Source organism: Haliaeetus leucocephalus, unplaced genomic scaffold (genome assembly GCF_000737465.1).
Source record: "Haliaeetus leucocephalus isolate CR32 unplaced genomic scaffold, Haliaeetus_leucocephalus-4.0 Scaffold849, whole genome shotgun sequence".
Lineage (NCBI taxonomy): Eukaryota > Metazoa > Chordata > Aves > Accipitriformes > Accipitridae > Haliaeetus > Haliaeetus leucocephalus.
The window spans coordinates 1674199-1694291 of record NW_010973285.1 but is presented as its reverse complement, the minus strand read 5'-3'; the positions used below and the strand labels follow the sequence as shown (position 1 = coordinate 1694291).

The 20093-nt window shown below is 39.6% G+C and overlaps 1 protein-coding gene across 1 annotated transcript in view; it reads right to left on the bottom strand.

The window, feature by feature from the left end:
* PGM5 (phosphoglucomutase 5) overlaps nt 1-20085 on the bottom strand; it is a 76896-nt gene extending 56811 nt beyond the window's left edge. The window contains exons 1-6 of the mRNA XM_010582787.1: nt 19807-20085; nt 11511-11673; nt 8844-8990; nt 5632-5757; nt 2892-3082; nt 1845-1999 (exon numbers count right to left, since the gene is read on the bottom strand). Of these exons, the coding sequence (XP_010581089.1) occupies nt 1845-1999; nt 2892-3082; nt 5632-5757; nt 8844-8990; nt 11511-11673; nt 19807-20067 (1043 nt within the window). The 5' untranslated portion in view covers nt 20068-20085. The remainder of the gene's footprint in view (nt 1-1844; nt 2000-2891; nt 3083-5631; nt 5758-8843; nt 8991-11510; nt 11674-19806) is intronic.
* Between the last annotated feature and the right edge of the window lie 8 nt (nt 20086-20093).

The window sequence follows — 20093 nt, the reverse complement described above, 5'->3', positions numbered from 1 at the left end:
CATGCAGTGAACCTCTAAGAAAGGTGTTTATGATACTCCTTACTGTGTCCCAATCCATGTAGCCAGCTTTATATAGGAAAAGTGACTTGCTTAAGATGAACTACTGACTGTGATTTCAGGTCTAAGCTTGGCTCTTCAACGAGTGAGTTCAGCACTGGCACTCATAAATTAAGCAGTTTATACAACTTTGTCCACCAAAGCATGAGAATCTCTGGACAACATTATGGCATTTTTACAGGAAACTAAAATTCAGGTATTTTGGACTGTCATGTGTACTAATGAGTCACAAAAAAAAAGTGATCAACTTTGAAAACATGTAACTTTTAAATCTTCAGGAAAACAAAGACAACCACAAAATGAAAGAAAAAAAAATTCAAGTGTCCTGGATACAGACTGCAAACTTCTTAATAATAAATATTTGTAAGAATGGGTGGGAAAATATTTACGTCTTTCCATCATTATCAATTGTTTTATTTAATAATCAGACTTAGCTCTGCAGAACTAAATAAGGCAGTAATCACCATGAGACGATCTGTGCTCCAGAAGGTCAAGTAAACATTGTGAAGAACATAATTCAAATAGTCACAGTGTTACTGAAGGGGACTTCAGTACATTCATACTTTCTGACATATTTACCAAACTTTAAAAAGACAGACAAACATATTTAAATGTCACTGTTTCTTCAAGTCTTACAGAAGTGCAGATATCCTTGGGTTTATATTCAAAAATGAACTTCTATTTATGTTACATAGTATTTCAATATAATGGTAACTTTCACTTAAACAATGAGATTTTGGGATTTCTCAACAGAATAAATAAAATACAGCAAACCCTGACGTCACTATTTCCTTAAACTAGACCATCTACCTACAAGTAAGGAATATTTCCCTGAAGACTCTGTCAAGCATTAGAGGAAGCTGCTAGCTCTGAATTTAGCAACTTCCAGAAATTTCCTGAATAGGGAAGCACCCTAATATCCTTGCTTTGCACAGAGCAATGAGCCTTTTCATACAAGCTACATTTCACTTCAAAATTACTGTTTCCTGATTAGACACATTTAATGGGGGCAGCAGATCATTCTTGTGTTAGTAAAGCTATGCAACCAGATCAACACTGAGGCACAATTGACTCAGTGAGTGCTCTTCCCACATGGAATATATAAGGCAATAATATTTAGCTTAATCCTCTTACACCACTACTTACAGAAAATTTAGGCCTGGATAAGACTTGTTCAAAATTCAACTGCTGCCACAGCATGCACATCCAGCAAATCTTCTAAGACTTGTCAGAAATAGCTTTAGGTATACTTTTAACCTGCCTTGAAACTGGGTATAGATTTCATGACTGCCTGCATTCCTTCTGGGACATTTTGTATCATAATAGATTATATGTTTCAACAGCTTAAAATAAGAGGGGGGTTTTGTTTGCAGTTTTTTAAATGCTTGTTTAGTACTGAATTAGTACTTCATCTGTTTTAAACTTCCATGACTTTCATAAGAAAGGCTGCTAGATTAGGCTGCAAACCATTATTTACTAAGAAAAAAAGCAAAGTTATTTGGAAAAGGGATTACCAGCCAGCTGTTTGTAGTCTCAGAAAGATTTAACCTATTTATTTCTTTTCCAGGCTGAATTAAACTATTTTCATCCAAGTAAAGGCGGGTAAAATTTGTCCAGGTAAGATCAAAATATCATCAGAACTAGTTAAAACAATAAAGCACATAAAGATTGTGAAAATTAGAAGCTCTTATTAGAAGACTTCACAATCTTGGAATTGCTATGTAGTACAAAACAGAGAGATAACTAATGTAATGACCAAGGTGATACAAATAAATGTTTCATCTTACTTGTCCAGGGCTGTGCTGGTAGGCATGCTTCTGCCAAATCCTCGGACACCCATCTGACAAAAGTATGGAATGCAAGACAGATTGGCAGCAATTATGGCCAATGAATCTGACGCGTTAACAAAGAAACCATTTTGGCCAAGGATCATGTAGCGGTCCTGGAGAAGAAAAGAAATTCAAAAAAGCACCTTGAATTCCATGTTTTGGGGAGTGGCAATTTCTTTTATTAGATCCACTGTAGGTAGGGAAAAAAAGAACACACTTTGGCTTACTCACATCCCTCTTTGGGCAGAATAATTTATTGGCATCACCCTGGCAGGTTTATACTCCCGTTATCACAACATTGCTCCCTCCAGCCTTGCAAATCAAAGCTCCAGATAAGTCTCTAGCTTCAGCCTCCTACATGACACTTCAGTAAGTCTGTTCCTGCCAGGGAATGCTTGGGTGGGAGAATCTTTCTGGCAATGACACACACTATACAGGGAGTAGGAGGGTGTTTTGTGTTTACTGACAACAGAAAACAGCTTCTGTTCTTCAGAACCTTTTCATCTTTCTCCCACCCTGTCAGGACAGAAAGTGTTCTGTAATACTTTGCTGTTTATAATGCTGATAATATGACATAAAAAAATTAAAACAGAGATTGTGATTCAGTGCTTTATTTAGCCAAAATTCGCTCAATTTACGATGTTAACCAAAACAGACTTAACTTAGTTACTACTTATGGTGACAAGTCTGCATTATCTATATATGCTGTCTCCTCCTAAGCAGGGAATAAAACTGTTGTGCCACTACAAGATAAAACCAGCCTAATATTTAAAGAGTTCTCTTTCTGCATTCAAATCCTGCTTGATTTCCAGTCATCTGCAGAGACAAATTACAACATATGTGTCTGATTTATAGGTTGCAAATGCTATCATCTGTACCTGAAAGTAATATCACTTTCAGCTTCAAGGGCTTACTGAAAAGCAAATAAATTATACTTACATGTCCCATATCTGACCCCAGACAAAACAACTATGGTGAAATCTCCAGACAGGTCAAAATACTTACTCCGTCAGCATCAAAAGCAGCTCCAAATCCATATTCACCACCTCTCATAGCCTCCAGCAAGGCAGTTGCATACGTTAAATTGGGATCAGGAGGCTGTCCACCAAAATCCTCCAGAGGAATACAGTTTATGGCAGAATTTGCAGGAGCTCCCAATTCATCACACAGGATTCTTCTCACGTAAGGTCCCATAACTGCAAAAACAGATATCTGCCATGCAATCACAAAAGCATATGCTTGATATTCAAATTTTTCACAGCACCGTGGAGACTTGATATAAAACATACTTTCAGCAATTCTATACATCTGTCCTAGCAACAAAAAACAAACTATTATTTCACAAAGGAGTATGTGATTGTCCCCCCCAGTAAATAATCAATTGGCAATTCAGCATTAAAAAATGATTCCCTATTAGTGGAAGTGAAAAAGTAATCACTGAATGGTGAAAGATGCAAGTTTTATTTACCCATTATTAAGTAAAGAAATTATCATACACATGGGAGGGGGGGGGTGTCACTAGAATAAAAATAAGATGCTATTATATGTATCCTGGAATGCAAACAACAGTTTAACACATAATAACAAGGAAAGTAAACAGAAGGGGAATACAAATGGGAAATAACCTCAACATTCCAATTCACGTTAAAATTACAACAGGTTTGTCCACCAAAGAATTTTACCACATTTTAGTTACTACCATGTAGGTAATAAATAAAACCTTCTCAAAACTATTTCCAAAATAACTTCTTTATTTTCTTAAAGATATGGCCAACTAAGACCCCAGCTTATGCTATTATATATAATAATTATTATATGCATTTGTTGGCTGAACAGACACTAACAACTGACTGAGCTTTCTGCATCCCTGAGGCAGGTATGAACAGGTCACTTAGAGATAAAAAATTCATGAGTGATTGCTCACTCTCTCATGCTCTCTTTCTCCTACCTTACTCCCAAATCTTGCTAACTGGAGCAATTGTAATCCGAGGTAAAACTATGTGAGAAACTTGTGTTCATGAAAATTTAGATGCTAATTCTGTAAAATATACAGCAAACAATGATTCAGGCTCTTATCAAGAGTAGACTCCTGATACATTACTCTTTTCTATGCTGATGTTGAACTATCAATGTCTACAGACATAAAAGCATATTCCAGAGATGCAGAGAGAAAACAAACTTTGGAAGACAGTTTGTCCTCATACACATGTGGTCCGCTCTAAAGTTCAGTATATTGTGGCTGATGACTCGCTTTAGGCTAATGCATCTCATTCAGAAAGTCTTCTGATCTGATGCCTCCCAGAGAAGGACAAATCCCAACTATCTTTGGTAGATTGCTCCAGTGGTTATTCACTGTTACCCATAAGCATGTGAGCTACATGTCAGTTTGAATTTGTCTGGCCTCAACTTCTTACTATTGATTCTTTTTGGTATTTTGGGGAATAGAAGACTGAGAAATAATTCTTCTGTAGAAAAAAAACCAAAACAACTTTCCCTTGTATAAACAAATACATACACTTGTATACACTTACTGTACATGTGCCATGTATTATAGTATCACTATTTCTCCACCAAGATACAAAGTCATAAAGCCAATTCTCTATCACCTTGTAAATAAAGTAAACAAACTCAGTCCTATAAAATTTTTGTGATGCATCAGTTTTTCTAACCTTGAGCCAGACTATGCATCTTTTTGACCACATGTAAGATTTTTCAATACTTGGTTATAGATCTGGACATCAGAGCTCTACAAACTATTTGAGTAACATTCTCTCCAGTATTGTACATAACAGGAGGCAGTGCCATCCTCATTGCTCCCTCTGCATTGTTCAAGGACATCATCTGCCCTTTTGCCATACCTTGGCAAAACTGGGTGTTCACACTGACTGTAAGCCCACTATGATCTTTTGAACAGTGACTATCATGCTGTACTAGAGAAAATGCTTCACAAATGTTTTGTAAGTGTATCCAGCTCCCTTTATCAGTCTGGTTTTGTAATCCTGTTAAAGAATGAAACCTGGTTTGTTTGATAGAATTTGACTTCCATATGATAATGTTGAACAGCATCACCTACATTCCTACCCTTGAAATCATTATCTGTAGATCTCTTCATTTATTTTTTCATGATGTAGCCTAAGATAAATCTCATAAATATCTATGTCTCCTCAAGTGACACAGGTCATAATTTTTTCATATTTGCACAAAATTGGTCCCCTTGCTGTCTTCTGTGACACTTTCTTTCATATTGCCCCAGTACACTGAAATTTTTTAATAGTTAATGTTAGTGAGACAGAGGTCTCAGCAAACTCTTTAAGGATTCTAGGGTGCAATTTATTGAGACTTAACTAATTTTACACCGTTTAGAATTAAATCTTAGTAGATACTGCCTTGTAACCTGCTTGGTTACTACACCCTGCAACATACTTCATCACCCTCTCATGGCAAGATTACCTCATCCCGCTTGCTTCCAAATGCAGAAAGAGAACATTTATTGGACACATGTGCCTTCATTTCTTTAACAAGAAAGATAAACCTCTTTACCTAATAAGGGACCTAACCCATTGTTAAGACTGCCTTTGTTACTAGTATAATGTTCAAATCCTTTCTTATTACCCTTAACTTTACTAAAAAGTCTGACTTTTATACACTGTACCTTTATTGGGAAAGTATTGCAGTGTACCATCTTTACTGGGAAACTATTGCAGTGTACCTACAATTTTGTCCTGATAGCAACTTAAGTTTGTACCTCCATTCATGGCATCAATCCTTATTTTAATCTGGTTGGGTCCGGTCAGCAAATTTCTGATCGCATTGAAGTCAAAGATACTTCGAAGGAGATTGAGGTAGATATCCACAGAATCCACAATTTCCACTAGAAAAATTAGGTAGAAAAAAAACACTACAGTTCACATATGGGAAAATATTTCTTCCAGTTCACTTCCACCAGCCATGCACCTCAACTAAAATCAAAGCGTGCAACCTCTGCGTAATATGGATTTGCTCTGAAGCCCATAGGGACAAAGTCAAACACTTCCACTGATTTCACTGTGGCTACCATCAAGCTTTAAGCCTTGCAAAAGTAACAGGTTTGCCTGCTAAAGAACTGCAGAGATAAGGTAAGTTGACAGTTCCTATTTCACTGAAAAAATTCATGACAGTACATTATATCAAAGTAAACTATTTATCATTCACTAAATCACTAAACAACTTTTCAAGCTAAACAGGTTTATTCTCAGAGGATGGAAGATGCCCATGCCAAGTTTCTATTCTTCTACCTTACAGCAGTATCCATCTGCATCATCCCATCAGGAGAGACATACAGCCTATTCTTCTAGGGTTTTGCACCTAGAATATCTGTCTCCAGTTTGTTGTCAATCTACTACTATACTTTTTCATTCTATATCTCACTGATTTAGGAAAGTTAAGCTCAGATACAACATCTGTTTTTTGCTAAGGTCTCACTAATTTGAATTCTAAATTCATAGAAACAGAGTCCTACAATTTTCCTAGTTCTTTTGGATGTAAAACATTAAACTAAAATGAATTAATGAAAGTAAGTCTGTCAAAATGAAAGCAGTTACCAAACAACTGTCAAAAGTGATGCTTCTCAGTCATATTGGAACGTATTACTTTTCCTGATTAAATTAAAAAGCATATGTTATACAAATGTCTTTTTATCTGGTTAAATAAGTATCTTGAAATATTTTAGCTACAAGTTAAATTATTACTTGGAATATCAGGTAGTTTTCCTCAGAAACACTGATCTCACCCTAATGCTCTTCTTTAGGATAACATGAAAATGACACAGACATTTTTTGAGCCTAAGAAAAACACTTAGAATAGATTGCAACAATACACTTGAATGGAGAAACAAAAAAAAGAGGTTCTCAAGGCTGAAAAACAACCTGTAAAAGCTATTTGAAAATGAGTTAATTCTATGGTATATGTTGAAAGTCTCAAGGATTCACTGGAATTACATTACTGCATATCTTCTATGCCCTACTCCTAGCAATGTTTAAGTAGGCTCTAAGCTTTACACATATGAACAAATGCCTCAATTTCACTGGAGCTGCTCACACATGTTAAGATAAATTGCATGTAGGATTAAAGTCTAAAAATTATTTTAGCTCCTGCCAAACCCAACTGGTTTATTCTCAGTTGCTTCAACACCTCTGTAGCCTTGATTCACAGGAGTTAGTTCATACAACTGAAAGAGTGGAAGTTTTAAATACATCAGATAGTATCTTAAAATACTTTTAAAATTATTTGCATTCTTTCTGCACTTTCATTCTGCATTTAGACCTGTGTAAACTATACTTTTTCATGCTCTTGTAAGCTAATTACATTGCTTCTTCAGTAGAGATCCCTGGCAGCTCTACTGTCCCAGGATGAGGGATTCTGGGAAGAGATGATTGGGAAACAATTTTTCCTTAGAAAAACATTCAGACAAATTGCAATTATTTTAAATCTATTTTTATACTACCTGTAGCGGGGAGGGGGGGAGAGGTGTCTCATTTTCATTTAGAAAAACACAGTTTGGAGAGATTAAAAAGTTGAAAAAGCAAAATTTAAAACTGTGGCAATCATATGATTCCAGAGTGGTGCTGGAGCTGAATTTTATTTGCTTTTTGTTTGCCTAAAAAGCCGAACATGTTCTTTGCAATCAAACAATTCGTAATTTAAGATTTTTTTCATCAAAAACTTTATCAAGCTGGTTTTTGTCTCAAAATATAATGTTTCAGTGGCTTTAAACTGGCTTTTATTCTAGGACATCAGGAATGAGGAAGAGTTCTTGAGGCCACACAGAGTTTTACAGTATTTGAAATATTGTCTGGACCCCTTCCTTTGCTTTTGACTCCTTCGGGACAAAATGGCTGTGTTAGCTCATTTTAAATGAAGTGTAGGCATAAAAGTGTTCACATACTTAAAATTAAAACATATGCTTAAGCACTCCCTTTACATTTGGAGTGACTGGATGGCCAGTGCCTTATACATCCCACAACTTTTCAGAAAGTGTGAGCAAAGAATGAATAAACCAAGAGTCTCACAAACTCTTTTGTCAATTAGACTTCCATAAGCAAACCGTTCCTAGTCCTAAAATGTTTGTGTTTGGTGTTTAACTACTAGCAAGCCTAAGCACATATATTTGGTAAAGGTATTTGGCTAAATGATGAGGCCTCATGCACTTGAAGTCCGTAACTCAGCTTCCTTATGTGCAAAACAAACACAACACTTACCTATACTGCTGTCCTAGTTTCAGCTGGGATAGAGTTAACTGTCTTCCTAGTAGCTGGTACAGTGCTATGTTTTGAGTTCAGTATGTGAAGAATGTTGATAACACTGCTGTTTTCAGTTGTTGCTAAGTAGTGTTTAGACGAAAGTCGAGGATTTTTCAGCTTCTCATGCCCAGCCAGCGAGAAAGCTGGAGGGGCACAAGAAGTTGGCGCAGGACACAGCCAGGACAGCTGACCCAAACTGGGTATTCCATACCATGGGACGTCACATATAGTATAGGGACTGGGAAGTGGGGGCAGGGAATCGCCACTCAGGGACTAACTGGGCATCGGTCGGTGGGTGGTGAGCAATTGCCCTGCGCATCATTTGTACATTTCAATCCTTTTATTACTACTGTTGTCATTTTATTAGTGTTATCATTATCATTATTAGTTTCTTCTTTTCTGTTCTATTAAATCGTTCTTATCTCAACCCACGAGTTTTACTTCTTCTTCCCTATTTTCTCTCCCATCCCACTGGATGGGGGGGGAGTGAGTGAGCGGCTGCATGGTACTTAGTTGCTGCTGGGGTTAAACCACGACAACTGCCTAATATTTTGAGAACTTGTAATAAGGCATTTTGAAAAATTAAAGTTTTGTTTAAATAATTACCCTTCATCATTTTGCAGCAATTCTAATATTTAGAACCAATGGAAGTAGCATGCATAAAAGCAGACATTAATACCTCGGAAAGGTTTGAATTTGTTCTCCAGATCAAATTCTTGTCTTCCTAGGCGTGACAAATCAACTCTGAGATCAGGACAAATGGCATACTCTTCCAAGGTTTTGCTGATTTGATAGATTTTATCTGAAACTATATCTGGAGCAGGTCCTATAAGAAAAAAGAATGTGGGTCATTTTTTTTTAATGAAGGTTCCCTACTTAAAAAGTGAGTGCTATAGCAAACATTTTCTGAATTTCTTGTGAGTTATTAAGGAATAAACCCAAACAAAAAACTATAGCAAATAAGGTCTTTTCTTTCAGTGTAACACAGGTTTAAAACATTTTTTGAAAATACATAACATGGAAATACAGTGCATTACTTGCAGCGTTTTGATTCACATAGAGTATTTAAATCAATCATTATCCATGGCAGGGGGGATGAGGGAACCAAAAAACCCATAGCCATCTTTCTTTGTTGTTATTGCCCAAAGACTGCCATTTTTTTACTCTACATGCAATCTCAACATACATATTAAAGGAAAACTTGTCCTTCAGCAGCAGTTTCTGGTGTTTCATAGGGCTTTCTGCAAATGCGCACTGGTGAAGGTGAGATAGCTTTGTGTTTCACATTATTTCATTAGACATAATTATCATTTTAAAAAGTCTTACCAGTTTGACAGTAGTGTTCTCTTGCAGTTTTCCTCTAACGGCTTAATGAAATGTGACTTTGTTAGAATTCAAAATACCTTAACTGCTTAACAAGCAATTATGACCTGGAACAGTTATGTCATTCAGAAACAGAAATCACATCTCACTTGTGCATTACTTTTATTGCCAAATCCTGAAGATTGGCTCTATTTTTAAAGATTTGCTGTCAATCAAATAAAAGTTGCAGGCTTGATGCAACAATTACCACATGAGCTATGCTATATGCAGTGCAAGAGTTGAGTCTGAGTTACAACGAAAGTCCTTTCTGGCTTACCTGACTCTTCATTGCTTATATTAAAGCCACACTTCCACTCTGAAAAATTACTTCCTTTATTCTCTTTTATGTGCTCTCTCTCCTAATCCAAAGCCTCTGTCTTTTCAGTGCTAACTTCCCACTCCTTTAGCAATGCTGCTATACTCAGTGCAGCTTTGCCACATAAATTGGTGTGTTCCATCTCAGATGCAATGTACCAGGTGGTCTAAGGCAATACAGTAACAGTCACTTAACTCTTTATTTGGCTTAGAAAATGACTTCTTACTCATCTAATCCAAACCCATCCAAGGGGTGAGGACAGGTTTCATTAGCTCCAGATCATCCTCGATAAATGGATGTATTGTCTACTGATATTTCCAGCTAAGGAGATCCCACAGCGTCTCTCTGCATTCTCTCCTACAGCTACAGAAACAAACCACTTCTGCCTGACCCGGATCTGCAAAATAGACTGAGCAAGAATGCAGAGCAACAATAGCCCTCCCCAGAAGCTTGTTGTGGTGCCTAACCATTCTCTTCATTCAAAAGCCTTGCATAATACTTAACCCCCATTTTCACAGCTGCAACTTAAACCAACTACTTTTCATTATGTCCCTGCTGATTATCATAAATAATTGAACCTCATGGCTTGTGCTTGAGAAGTGCTTCATAATTAAAGCTTAACAGCCTGTTTGAATTTTCTTTAAAAAGGCAAAGCACACTAAAAAGAACGCCCCACCAACTGTTACCCATCTACCAAAGAGATTTTAGGTGTATGTGGTGTTTTAAAGTTTACAGAGTGCTAATGCATGTAACGGTTTGGCTCTGGTATCTTTGTGCTGTGACCCTGGCTTTCTCACTGTCTGACCTTACACAGTCCCTTTAATCTCTCCAGGATTCAAGTCTATTCTGTTTATAAAATCACACTGGTTTAACCATGCCCATTTTTCAATTAAACAAGGGACAAAGGCTCAAGGTCTCCCACCTTCAAAATGGGGAAGCAAACATTATTTTAAAAGCAATTCAGTTTTTTCAGATGGAAAGCACTCTACATGCGTGAGGTACACAAGGTGTCAGCAATTGTCACCATGATGTTTTATAGGTGTACACAAATCTATAACATAAAACATACATCATGTATAACATACCTACATGTGTTAGCTTGCCAATTTTGAAAAACAAGACATCAGCTATATACACAACCTCTATTATTCAACACTGGAATTGCAGTAGTTAAAATGGTACAACCCTCTCCCTGGGTAAGGGCAGTTATTTCCTGGGTAAACATGAGAAGTGCTTTCTTCCATACAAGACAATGAGTTATACTGCTTACAGCACTTCTGAAATTACACGCTTTAAATAAATGCCAAGACAAGCAACACAGAAATATGAGCAAAACAGAGCTCCCTCACAGGCATCTTTATAAAAGGATCAGAACTGTTACAATGATCTGGCAGACTACATACAATGCTATAAAAATGAGATAGTAAACCTTTTGTTTATAGAAATCTTACAGCTACCACAAGGACTTCAGTGAACATTTAATGCTTACTGTATGAACCCATGTAAACAAATACACTGCTATTACTGAAAAAAAAAAGAGATATGCATATACTCCTCACAGTTTTAACAGAATAAATGAAAAACACATAGTTAAAGTAAGCTAGTTATCCTTGCCAGCATATTTTCATCATATCGAGATGCAATGTTGTGTTATTAAAAAAAACCTACCTCCATTGGCAACCTCAAACTTGACTCCAAACTCTCCTCCAGGTCCCCCAGGACTGTGGCTAGCTGTTAGAATAATTCCACCAGCTGCTTTGATCTTTCGGATGATACATGAAACAGCAGGTGTGGATAAAATACCATTCTGTCCAATAACCAATCTGCCGATCTAGGTGGAAAAGGAAGTCAAAGTACTCTGAATGGTACTAAACTTTTGAAAATTAATAAATAAACGCACACACATACAGGCATACATGTATAGGATAGAAATTATGAAGTCCTAGTATGGAACCTATTCCTTTGTAGAGAAATACATGTACACGAGTTGGTTGCACGCTGATCTGGAACGCTGACAAAAAAATATTGTATCCTGGCACATTTAACACCAGTGGCCTGTTTATTGATGGTAGAGCAAAAGCACAGCCATGGCAGTGATTTGCAAAGCTCCCCAGCATAGCACTGGGCTATGATCCTGCTATCAGACCTTTCCACGTATCCCCACGAACCAGCAAATCCCCTCAAACTATCAATACAGTTTACGGCCGACTGTGTGGCTGTAGTTTGCAGGGTTGGGGCTTTAACCAGCAAAAAAGAGAACAGCAAGCGAATTGCCTTTCACGGAGCAGCCTTTCAGTGCAATCACCAGTATCACTATACATAGTAGGACTTGCAGACTCTACAGGTCTCATCTCTATTCCTAAGACACCCTTGGATGTCCTGCCCTATAGAAAGTACTGCTCCTCCTCCAGCCATCTGTGACTCCTGGGCTATTCCAGACTAAGAGGGTGTGTTTCCCATGGCACAGCTGAGCAGGGGAAGTTCCCACCATTCTTAAAGTAAAAAAAGCTTTCAGGTGGTGTTACGAAACACTGGTTCAATGTGTTTAGTACTGTATGCAGTCCCACTGCAAGGTTCCAATTTCAAAACCTTGCCTTCATCCCTACACAGATACTACAGCTTCAACATAAATAATCTAGGAGCCAACCAGAAATGTATTTACAAAGAAATATGAAAGAGTTCCAGTTCCTGGGAAACAGGCAGATACAAAAAAGGAGGGGAGAAGGGGAGGTTTGTGTCACAGATGAGAACTGAGGCAGCTGCATATGGAGCTTAAAAGGATATTGCCAAAGGGGGTTTTTAATATCCTTACTTAAAATAAAACAAACAAACAAACAAAAAACCCCACCACTACTGAGTAGTAGTTTGGGAAGTAGAGGGGTGGGGATGGAGGGCGGGAGGGAGGGAGACGTAGAACACTGAATTCTTCCCACTCCCTATCTAAAAGCAGAGTGGGAGTTCAGCCTCAAGTTTCCTCTCTAGTTTTGAGGGAGATTTGACAGCTCTACTGTCTGTGTGGCAAAGCAACAGCACAGGAGGTGTCACAACATGCCACCCTTCTATAAAGGACTGTTCCTTCATATACAGATTACCTTCTTCTGGGTCCAGCACTTGTGTGAGGCCCCTAATGGTTATTTAGAAGTGGGGTTCCAAATAATTTCAGAAAAGCAAAGGATTAATAAATTATTTATTTAGCCTGGTTTTTGAACTAATTTAATTAAAAAAAAAACATACTCTACATTGAAATGATCAAGTTCTTAAGCAAGTACAAGTAATTTTTTGCTAACCCGCACAAAGCACAAACTACAGTTAACCATTTCTCTTTCACTGAAAATTACAACATCTGCTTTCAAATTTAAAAAAACGTGCAGAACAACACATTCTATTAACTGGGATTTCTACCTCAAGATCTGATGATAGGATGATTGTTTGTCTACCTGGTTCTCTTTTCACAGTTTCTGCAGGCAATTTTGAAGCCTATGGATTGTTGCTAGAAAACAGGAAAGCTATCAAAATTATAAGTACAGTTCATAGAAAAACTTCAAAGGTTCATTTTACTTGCTCTTCCTACTATTGGGAGAATTTGTTTCACCGTCTTTTTTTTTTCCAAGGTTGGAACAATTCTGAAGGAAATGAAAAAAGAAAAAGTTAAGATACAAAAAATTTTGGTTTCTGATTTTTCTACTATAATGAAAATGTCTTCCAGGGAAAACAAGTATCCTTTCCAGAAGGAAATGCAAATCAGCAGAATCCACATTTTCTCTTTCAACAGATTATTTTAAAGCAGTGCTTCCACTGAAATGGTCAGTTTGGTGAGGGTGGAGTGTATACACAGTTAACACATATACTATACAGCTGAACCTCATTTCTGCTCACTTCAGTGGTACTGAACAATTTTATTTCCTATTTAAGCCTAACAATACAGTTTCATTAACCTATGACTGAATGATTAAGACCAATACCATCTTCCTTATTATAGAACCTAATGCAGACTACAACATAAATACCTTTGATTATTCGTAGAACAAAACATACCAGTGAATACAGTTTTCCTTGAAGAATGTATTAAATGTTATGCTTGTGCACTGTGACAGCGTTTACTTGCAAGACTCTGTATCACCTTATGACTTTACGCCCCTCCTGCCTTTCCACTCTTGCTTCTCCTTGAAGGTAAAACTAAGCAGTAATTTACAGCACGTGTATTTGTAAAGCTCTCAGTTTATCATAGTTTACAGACCTTAGGAGCAACAATGAAGGTATATTTCCTCCAATCCTAGCTCCAAGCCAAGTGAAGCAGCTGATTAAATGTTATTTCACCAATTACAGAACAAAATCAGTATCTCTCTTACTGATCAGACTTCTTCACATTTATGTAATGTTCTTCCCATCTTTTAAAACTCTTTTAAATCTCCAAATGCTACATTTACATTTTATTTATTCAACTGTTTTGAATACTAAACTACTTCCAAACTAATTTCTATACAACCCTTCTTGTTACCACAGAAATGCAATTCCTACACTGGGGAACAAGGAAGACTCTTTTTTTTTTTTTTTTTTTTTTAAAACAGAAGCATTTCCAGTTGTTGTGGCTGACAACTGACAGACACACTTTTACCCCAGAAAATGCATACGGTAAAACTCCATCCAGCAGGAGAGGCACTTAAATCACTAGGACTTCTAGCACATGCTTTGACACACTTTTAGAATCAAGCTGAAGAAAGAAAACTTTCCATTAGCCACATATTTTACTGTTTTATTTAAACCAGTGCCATGTAAATAATTTGAAAGAGAAATAGAGATTTTTTTTTTTTTAAATTGTTCTGAATTTGAGTGTGTCCTTTTATGGCTTCCTTTCAGTCCATGGAGCAGCTTTTGGACAACATGCCATGTCTTGCAAGACTGTTGTATTTATGCTGTCATTTAATCACTATTGCCAATTGTAGTGAAGCATTAGAAAAACAGAAAACATTGGGAAATAGACTCTAACAAACTTTTTCCAGTCTATACAACAATCTACCCATGTACCTTTATTATGGAAAGAAAAGCATGGCGAAAATAAATACTGAAAATGTTTGTTTTGAATATTGTCTCTCCCTTTTTTAAACTATGAAGCATGTAGAAAGCTAGAGCAATGACTCAATCTTCCAAATACAGCTGTCAGAAATGGGTGCTAGCTCTGAAAACAATATTGTGTATGGGTAAGCCAAAGGAAGATGACAGGAATTACATTTTGCAAAATGCTTGAAAACAACACCACTGAATCTATCTTGAGGTACACTCAAGTATAAATGCACTTATACTTGTATACAGGCTTATCATGAGCACATGTTCTTTGTACTTCTAAATCTAAACTTCTGAGGTTTAGATTTTTGCCTTCATGCAAACGAAAACTGTTTTTTTAAAGTAAGTAGAATACTTAGTTTATTCAGAATGCATAAATTACCTGGCGCTCTCTATTCACCATACTTTCATTTTTTTCCTGTTCAACAGATATTGCACAAACCAGTTTTCCCATTTTTCTGGATGTCCAATATTAATATGAACAGGAGTAATTTGCTTTGCCTTCAGCATTTGTCACAAGGCTATTATTTCTATACTACTTAGAAATACTATTTATTATACTAATTTCTATACTATAGAAATACTGCAATATTTAGTATTCTCAATTAAGGATTTGAAAGTGAAATTACATGAATGATACACAGATATTTTATTTGCAGTGCCTACTGCAAAGAGTTTCACCTTATGTGAAGGTCTTCAGTGCTTTTACAAAACTCCCTGAGGACAGTGCAGACCTTAGAAGTGTATGCACGCTACCCATCTTCCTCTGCTCTCTTCATTTCAGTGGCAAGAACACACAACCTCGTCCCTCTCTTGGCCCAGAAGCTGTTCATTTTGTCGCTGAACCAAATACTAAACTGATATTTAATTAATTTTAAGTAATGTACACTCAGATTCACAGACTTCTCGCAAGCTGGGCTAAAACAGTAACCAAATAATTTCCATGCACTGACTCACAATTAAAGTTCCAGTAATATACCTCTGAAAATCTTGGACAGTTTCATAGCATGGGAAGATTATCTCTGGAATTCAAAAACTTGCATGGCTACAAGATCACAGGCATGTAACGTCTCTCCTAATACTGTGCCCCTACGCCACGTTCTATTTTGTCAATCTGCTTTTAGTAGCAACAGCAGAAACAAAGACCATGATCCTCAGCAAACTCTTACAGCTGAAAGAACAGTCATCCTAACAAGTACTTTACAAGAACATTTTTATGCAATATTACCACTTGCAGCTGTGCATTTTCAGACGATTCAGTTGATTATCATGGAGTCATTTAATGCTTTTTTTAATTATTTTTCCCAGTAATCTCTCACATGCCTCAGTCAATTAAACTTGAAAGAACATGAAGCAAGCAGATTATATCCTGGACAGCACAGGGCTGTGCCTTCCTATCTTGTACTATAGTACCATAAAGATGACTGAGCGCCCCACTCAACATTCAAGCAAATATATCAATCATACAGGTCCAGGGAGGGATGGCAAGATTTGCATGGAAGACCATGGAAAATAAAAACACCATGGTATTATAAAGAAGACAATTGGAAAACTCTCTGCCATCTCCAGCTTCTACAGCACTAGTAGCAATACTCTTGTGATCTCTCTAGGATGTTGCTATGACTTTCCATATTCAGAGTATGATCACCAGCTTCTGATCTGCCACTGATTCTCACACATGCCAGCTTCTCATTTAAACCTATCCTAAATTTTGCATCAGAAATGAGACAGTGTATCCACTCGATAGGTCTAATGGAATACTTGCATTTAATCTGTAGTGGAACTGTATTATAAACGGTGGAGCCTTTTACCTCAGTTCTTCCGCACATTAAGGTACAAGGACACCGCTACTGACAGGACGCAGGTGAAAAGGGAAATACAGCCTCAGACACTCTCCTAACACCCCACTTACCAAAACCCCTTGTTGCAACCCGGAATGGTACGGGACCCGTCCAGCTTTCCTCACACAGCCCCACCTTCTCACGGCACACAGTCCCTTACCCAAACGTGTCTGCTACAGCCCCAGCTGTGTGACCCACCGAAGGGTGACCCTGGTTAGCCACCTTCGGCTCTGAACAGAAAGATCTGGTGGAGCGTGTGCTGATTACAGTTGCACAGCATGCACCAGCCTGTGGCTGTTGCCACCAGTGGAAGCCTACGCAGGCTACGGCTGTGGAGTGTGTACTTGCAACCCCAAGCTGGAGGGCATGAGCCAGAGGGACTGAGGATGAGAAGGCGGCAGGGCAAGCACTGGCAGCTGACCGGGCAGGGGGCCTCATCTCATTCCTTCTGCTGGGGCCTATGCCAACTGTGCTAGGCTGTTAACGCAGGGGGAATGAGGGGTGAGTCACCAAATTAGAACAAGGGGAACCTAGCAACTCTAAAGGGCAATGCATTTACAGTTGATAATAGAAAATCCCCTTTATTTTTGTACTCAGCAGGCACAATTAACCATAACACTCGCTACATGTCTTCCAGGAAGGAGATTCAAGTTCAGTTTATCAGCACTACATGGCTATCCCTCTCCTGGCACTCTGGGGTGGCTCAAGGTTTTGAATGCAACTTCAAGGCTTCCACACATTTCATCCGATCCTGCCTACACCAGCTCACTTCTTTCCGTGTGATACTGGCTACGTGCCTTCTAATGACATTAACCTTATCCAAAGGGAGAGATCTTTGGCCTCAGGAGTATTCCCTTCCTCTCCCCCTACTTACACAGCGCAGCACTAAACAATGCCTCCAGAGAGGTTTAGGTATTTTCCCAGCAGATATATTTTAACAGCCAAAAAATAAAACACACAAACAGTACTCACTAAGTAAATGTGAGGCTTATGCACTTACAGCATGCGTGAGAGAAACGGGGGTGAGAGCGAGCAGGGCGAGGATGGTGGTGAGGGGATGGAGCATAGCACATGGAAATGGGAAGCCTTTTCAGTATCAGTAGCACCCCAACAGCTGGCCTGCTGAATTTGTGAGGACTGTGTCATTTGTAAGAGCATCATGCTTGAATTCAGATATTTGTGGGAACTGTGAGCAGAAAAGCTTGGGTTTTGGCTTCAGAAAACACTAGGGAGAAACTTGCAGTAACTTAAGAAAGGGGAAGCACTACTACAGCAAGGTGCCAGAAACACATCAAACTGGAAATATCCTGAGGTCAAAAAGACCTGATCTTCAGAGGAAACCGAGCAAAACGGGGAATGTGACAGAAGCAGAGGGAAGGAGGCAAGCTGACAGGAAGAATTAGTCAGGAAGGAGTCCTGAATACAGCATAACCTGGCTGACAAGCCCCTGGTCTTCTAAACCCCAAAGTTCTTGTCTTCCTCAGCACCTCGGTCTTTGTGGTCACCCTGTGGCTGTAAATCTGTAGCTCCTACCAGTGTGCAAGGGCAGGCAAGGACCTCAGCCTCGGCAGGGCAGCTCTTGCTGCAGGGCTCTTGCTGAAGCTGTTGCTGTGCTTTGTCCCACCTGGTGAACAGGTACAATTCCAGCGGTGAGGCTTTCTCCACGGAGCTACGTGGGGGAAGGGGGTAGGGAGCAGCACTCCTCCAGGTCCCATCCTACCTTCCTCGCAACGCCCCACACACCAGTCCACTCCCACTGCTCTGCGCTCGCTCCCGGCACACTCCCTCCCTGCCACTGCGGACAAAACACCACCATGCTGCCCTCACCAGCGGCCTCCCTGACAGCCCTCCTCGCACCCCCGGCCACATAAGCCCTGGCCTCTACCAAGCCCCTGCGTGAACAGTAAGTTTGCAAAAGCTAGCCAGCATGTAACACGGCCAGCGTCTCCAAAATCTCAGGTATCACTCAGCATCTTCTTGATGGTATCAGTGTGGTGACAACATGCCTTAGAAATAAATTTAAAATACTCATTATTTATACCAGGCTGGCTAATCCATATAGCTTGTATGGGACAATAAAACAGCAGGGAAAATTCAGACATCTACAGAGATTTGTTTTAAAGTTGAAAGATCTCCTGGTTATAAAACAGGACTGCATTTAAAGAATGGAGCTTTTGAAAAGAGTTAAGAAAAAGTAAATTCACTACAAAAAAAAAACAACTATAAAATTATGTCACTTCTGCCAGATCCGGAGAATCAATTTAGCCATCATAATGAGAGACAGCAGCTTCATCTCTGCATTGAAGCAGAAACTTCAAGCCCACATTAGCTGGTACTTCCAGCTTTCTGTTCATACACACCAACACATGAATGTGCACATATCTATCAGAAGACATCGGTTTCCTATTTTCAACACGGCACAAGACAAGCTGAAACCCATCTGATCACAGAGGTATTTGCCACTGTGGTCTTCTTGCATTTCGTAATTTGTTTGCAAGTGAGCAATGGAGAAGAACGATTATTTTCTTAGGATGCAGCGAAATGCTGAATTCCTCTTGCTTCAGTAACACCATTTTCCTTGAATATTCTCAAAAGATCCTGAGCAGCAGATAGGAGTCTGACACCCCCTTTTCCCACACGCTTATTTTTAATTCTGCTACATTTTCTCCTGCAGAGTCAACTTTGCTCCTCAGCTCCCATTCCTGCCCCAGTCTAAAATAAGGTGCGAAGCAGCACAGCATGGCCAGCAGCAGTCTCCCGAGGTTATTATCACGACCGCCTCCGTTATACATAGATAAAGCCAGCCACGCCGAAGCCTAGCGGTACGGCCTAAAGGACGTCCGAGCCGGCACTGGGCTGACCCGGGCATCGGAGGCGCAGACCACCGACACACGGCCGGACGCGAAGCTCGTCTTATTTTGACCGGCGCATCCAGCGCTACCCGGGGAGGCCCCCGCTGCGAGGAGGCGAAGGGGGACGCCCGCCTCAGGCGGGCCGGGGGCGGCTGAGGGGGCCCGGCTACGGCGCGAGGGCACGGCGGCGAGGGCGAGGGGGCCGCTTACCCCGTTGGCCGCGGCCATCTGGACGACGATCTCGATGGCCGTCTTGCTGAAGTACCTGCCGTCGCTGCCCACCACCATGGTGCAGCCCTGGCGGTCGCGGAGGTCGACGGAGGAGAGGAGGCTCTGCACGAAGTTGGGCAGGTAGTTGCGCTGGCTCTCGAAGAGCCCCGTGGGCCGCCGCAGCCCCCCGCCGCCCGTCGGCCGCTGGTCCTCGTAGGGCGCCGTCTGCACCGTCAGCACCGGGATGGGGGTCCTCTCCATGGCGGCGCCCCGCTGCCGCCCGCCCG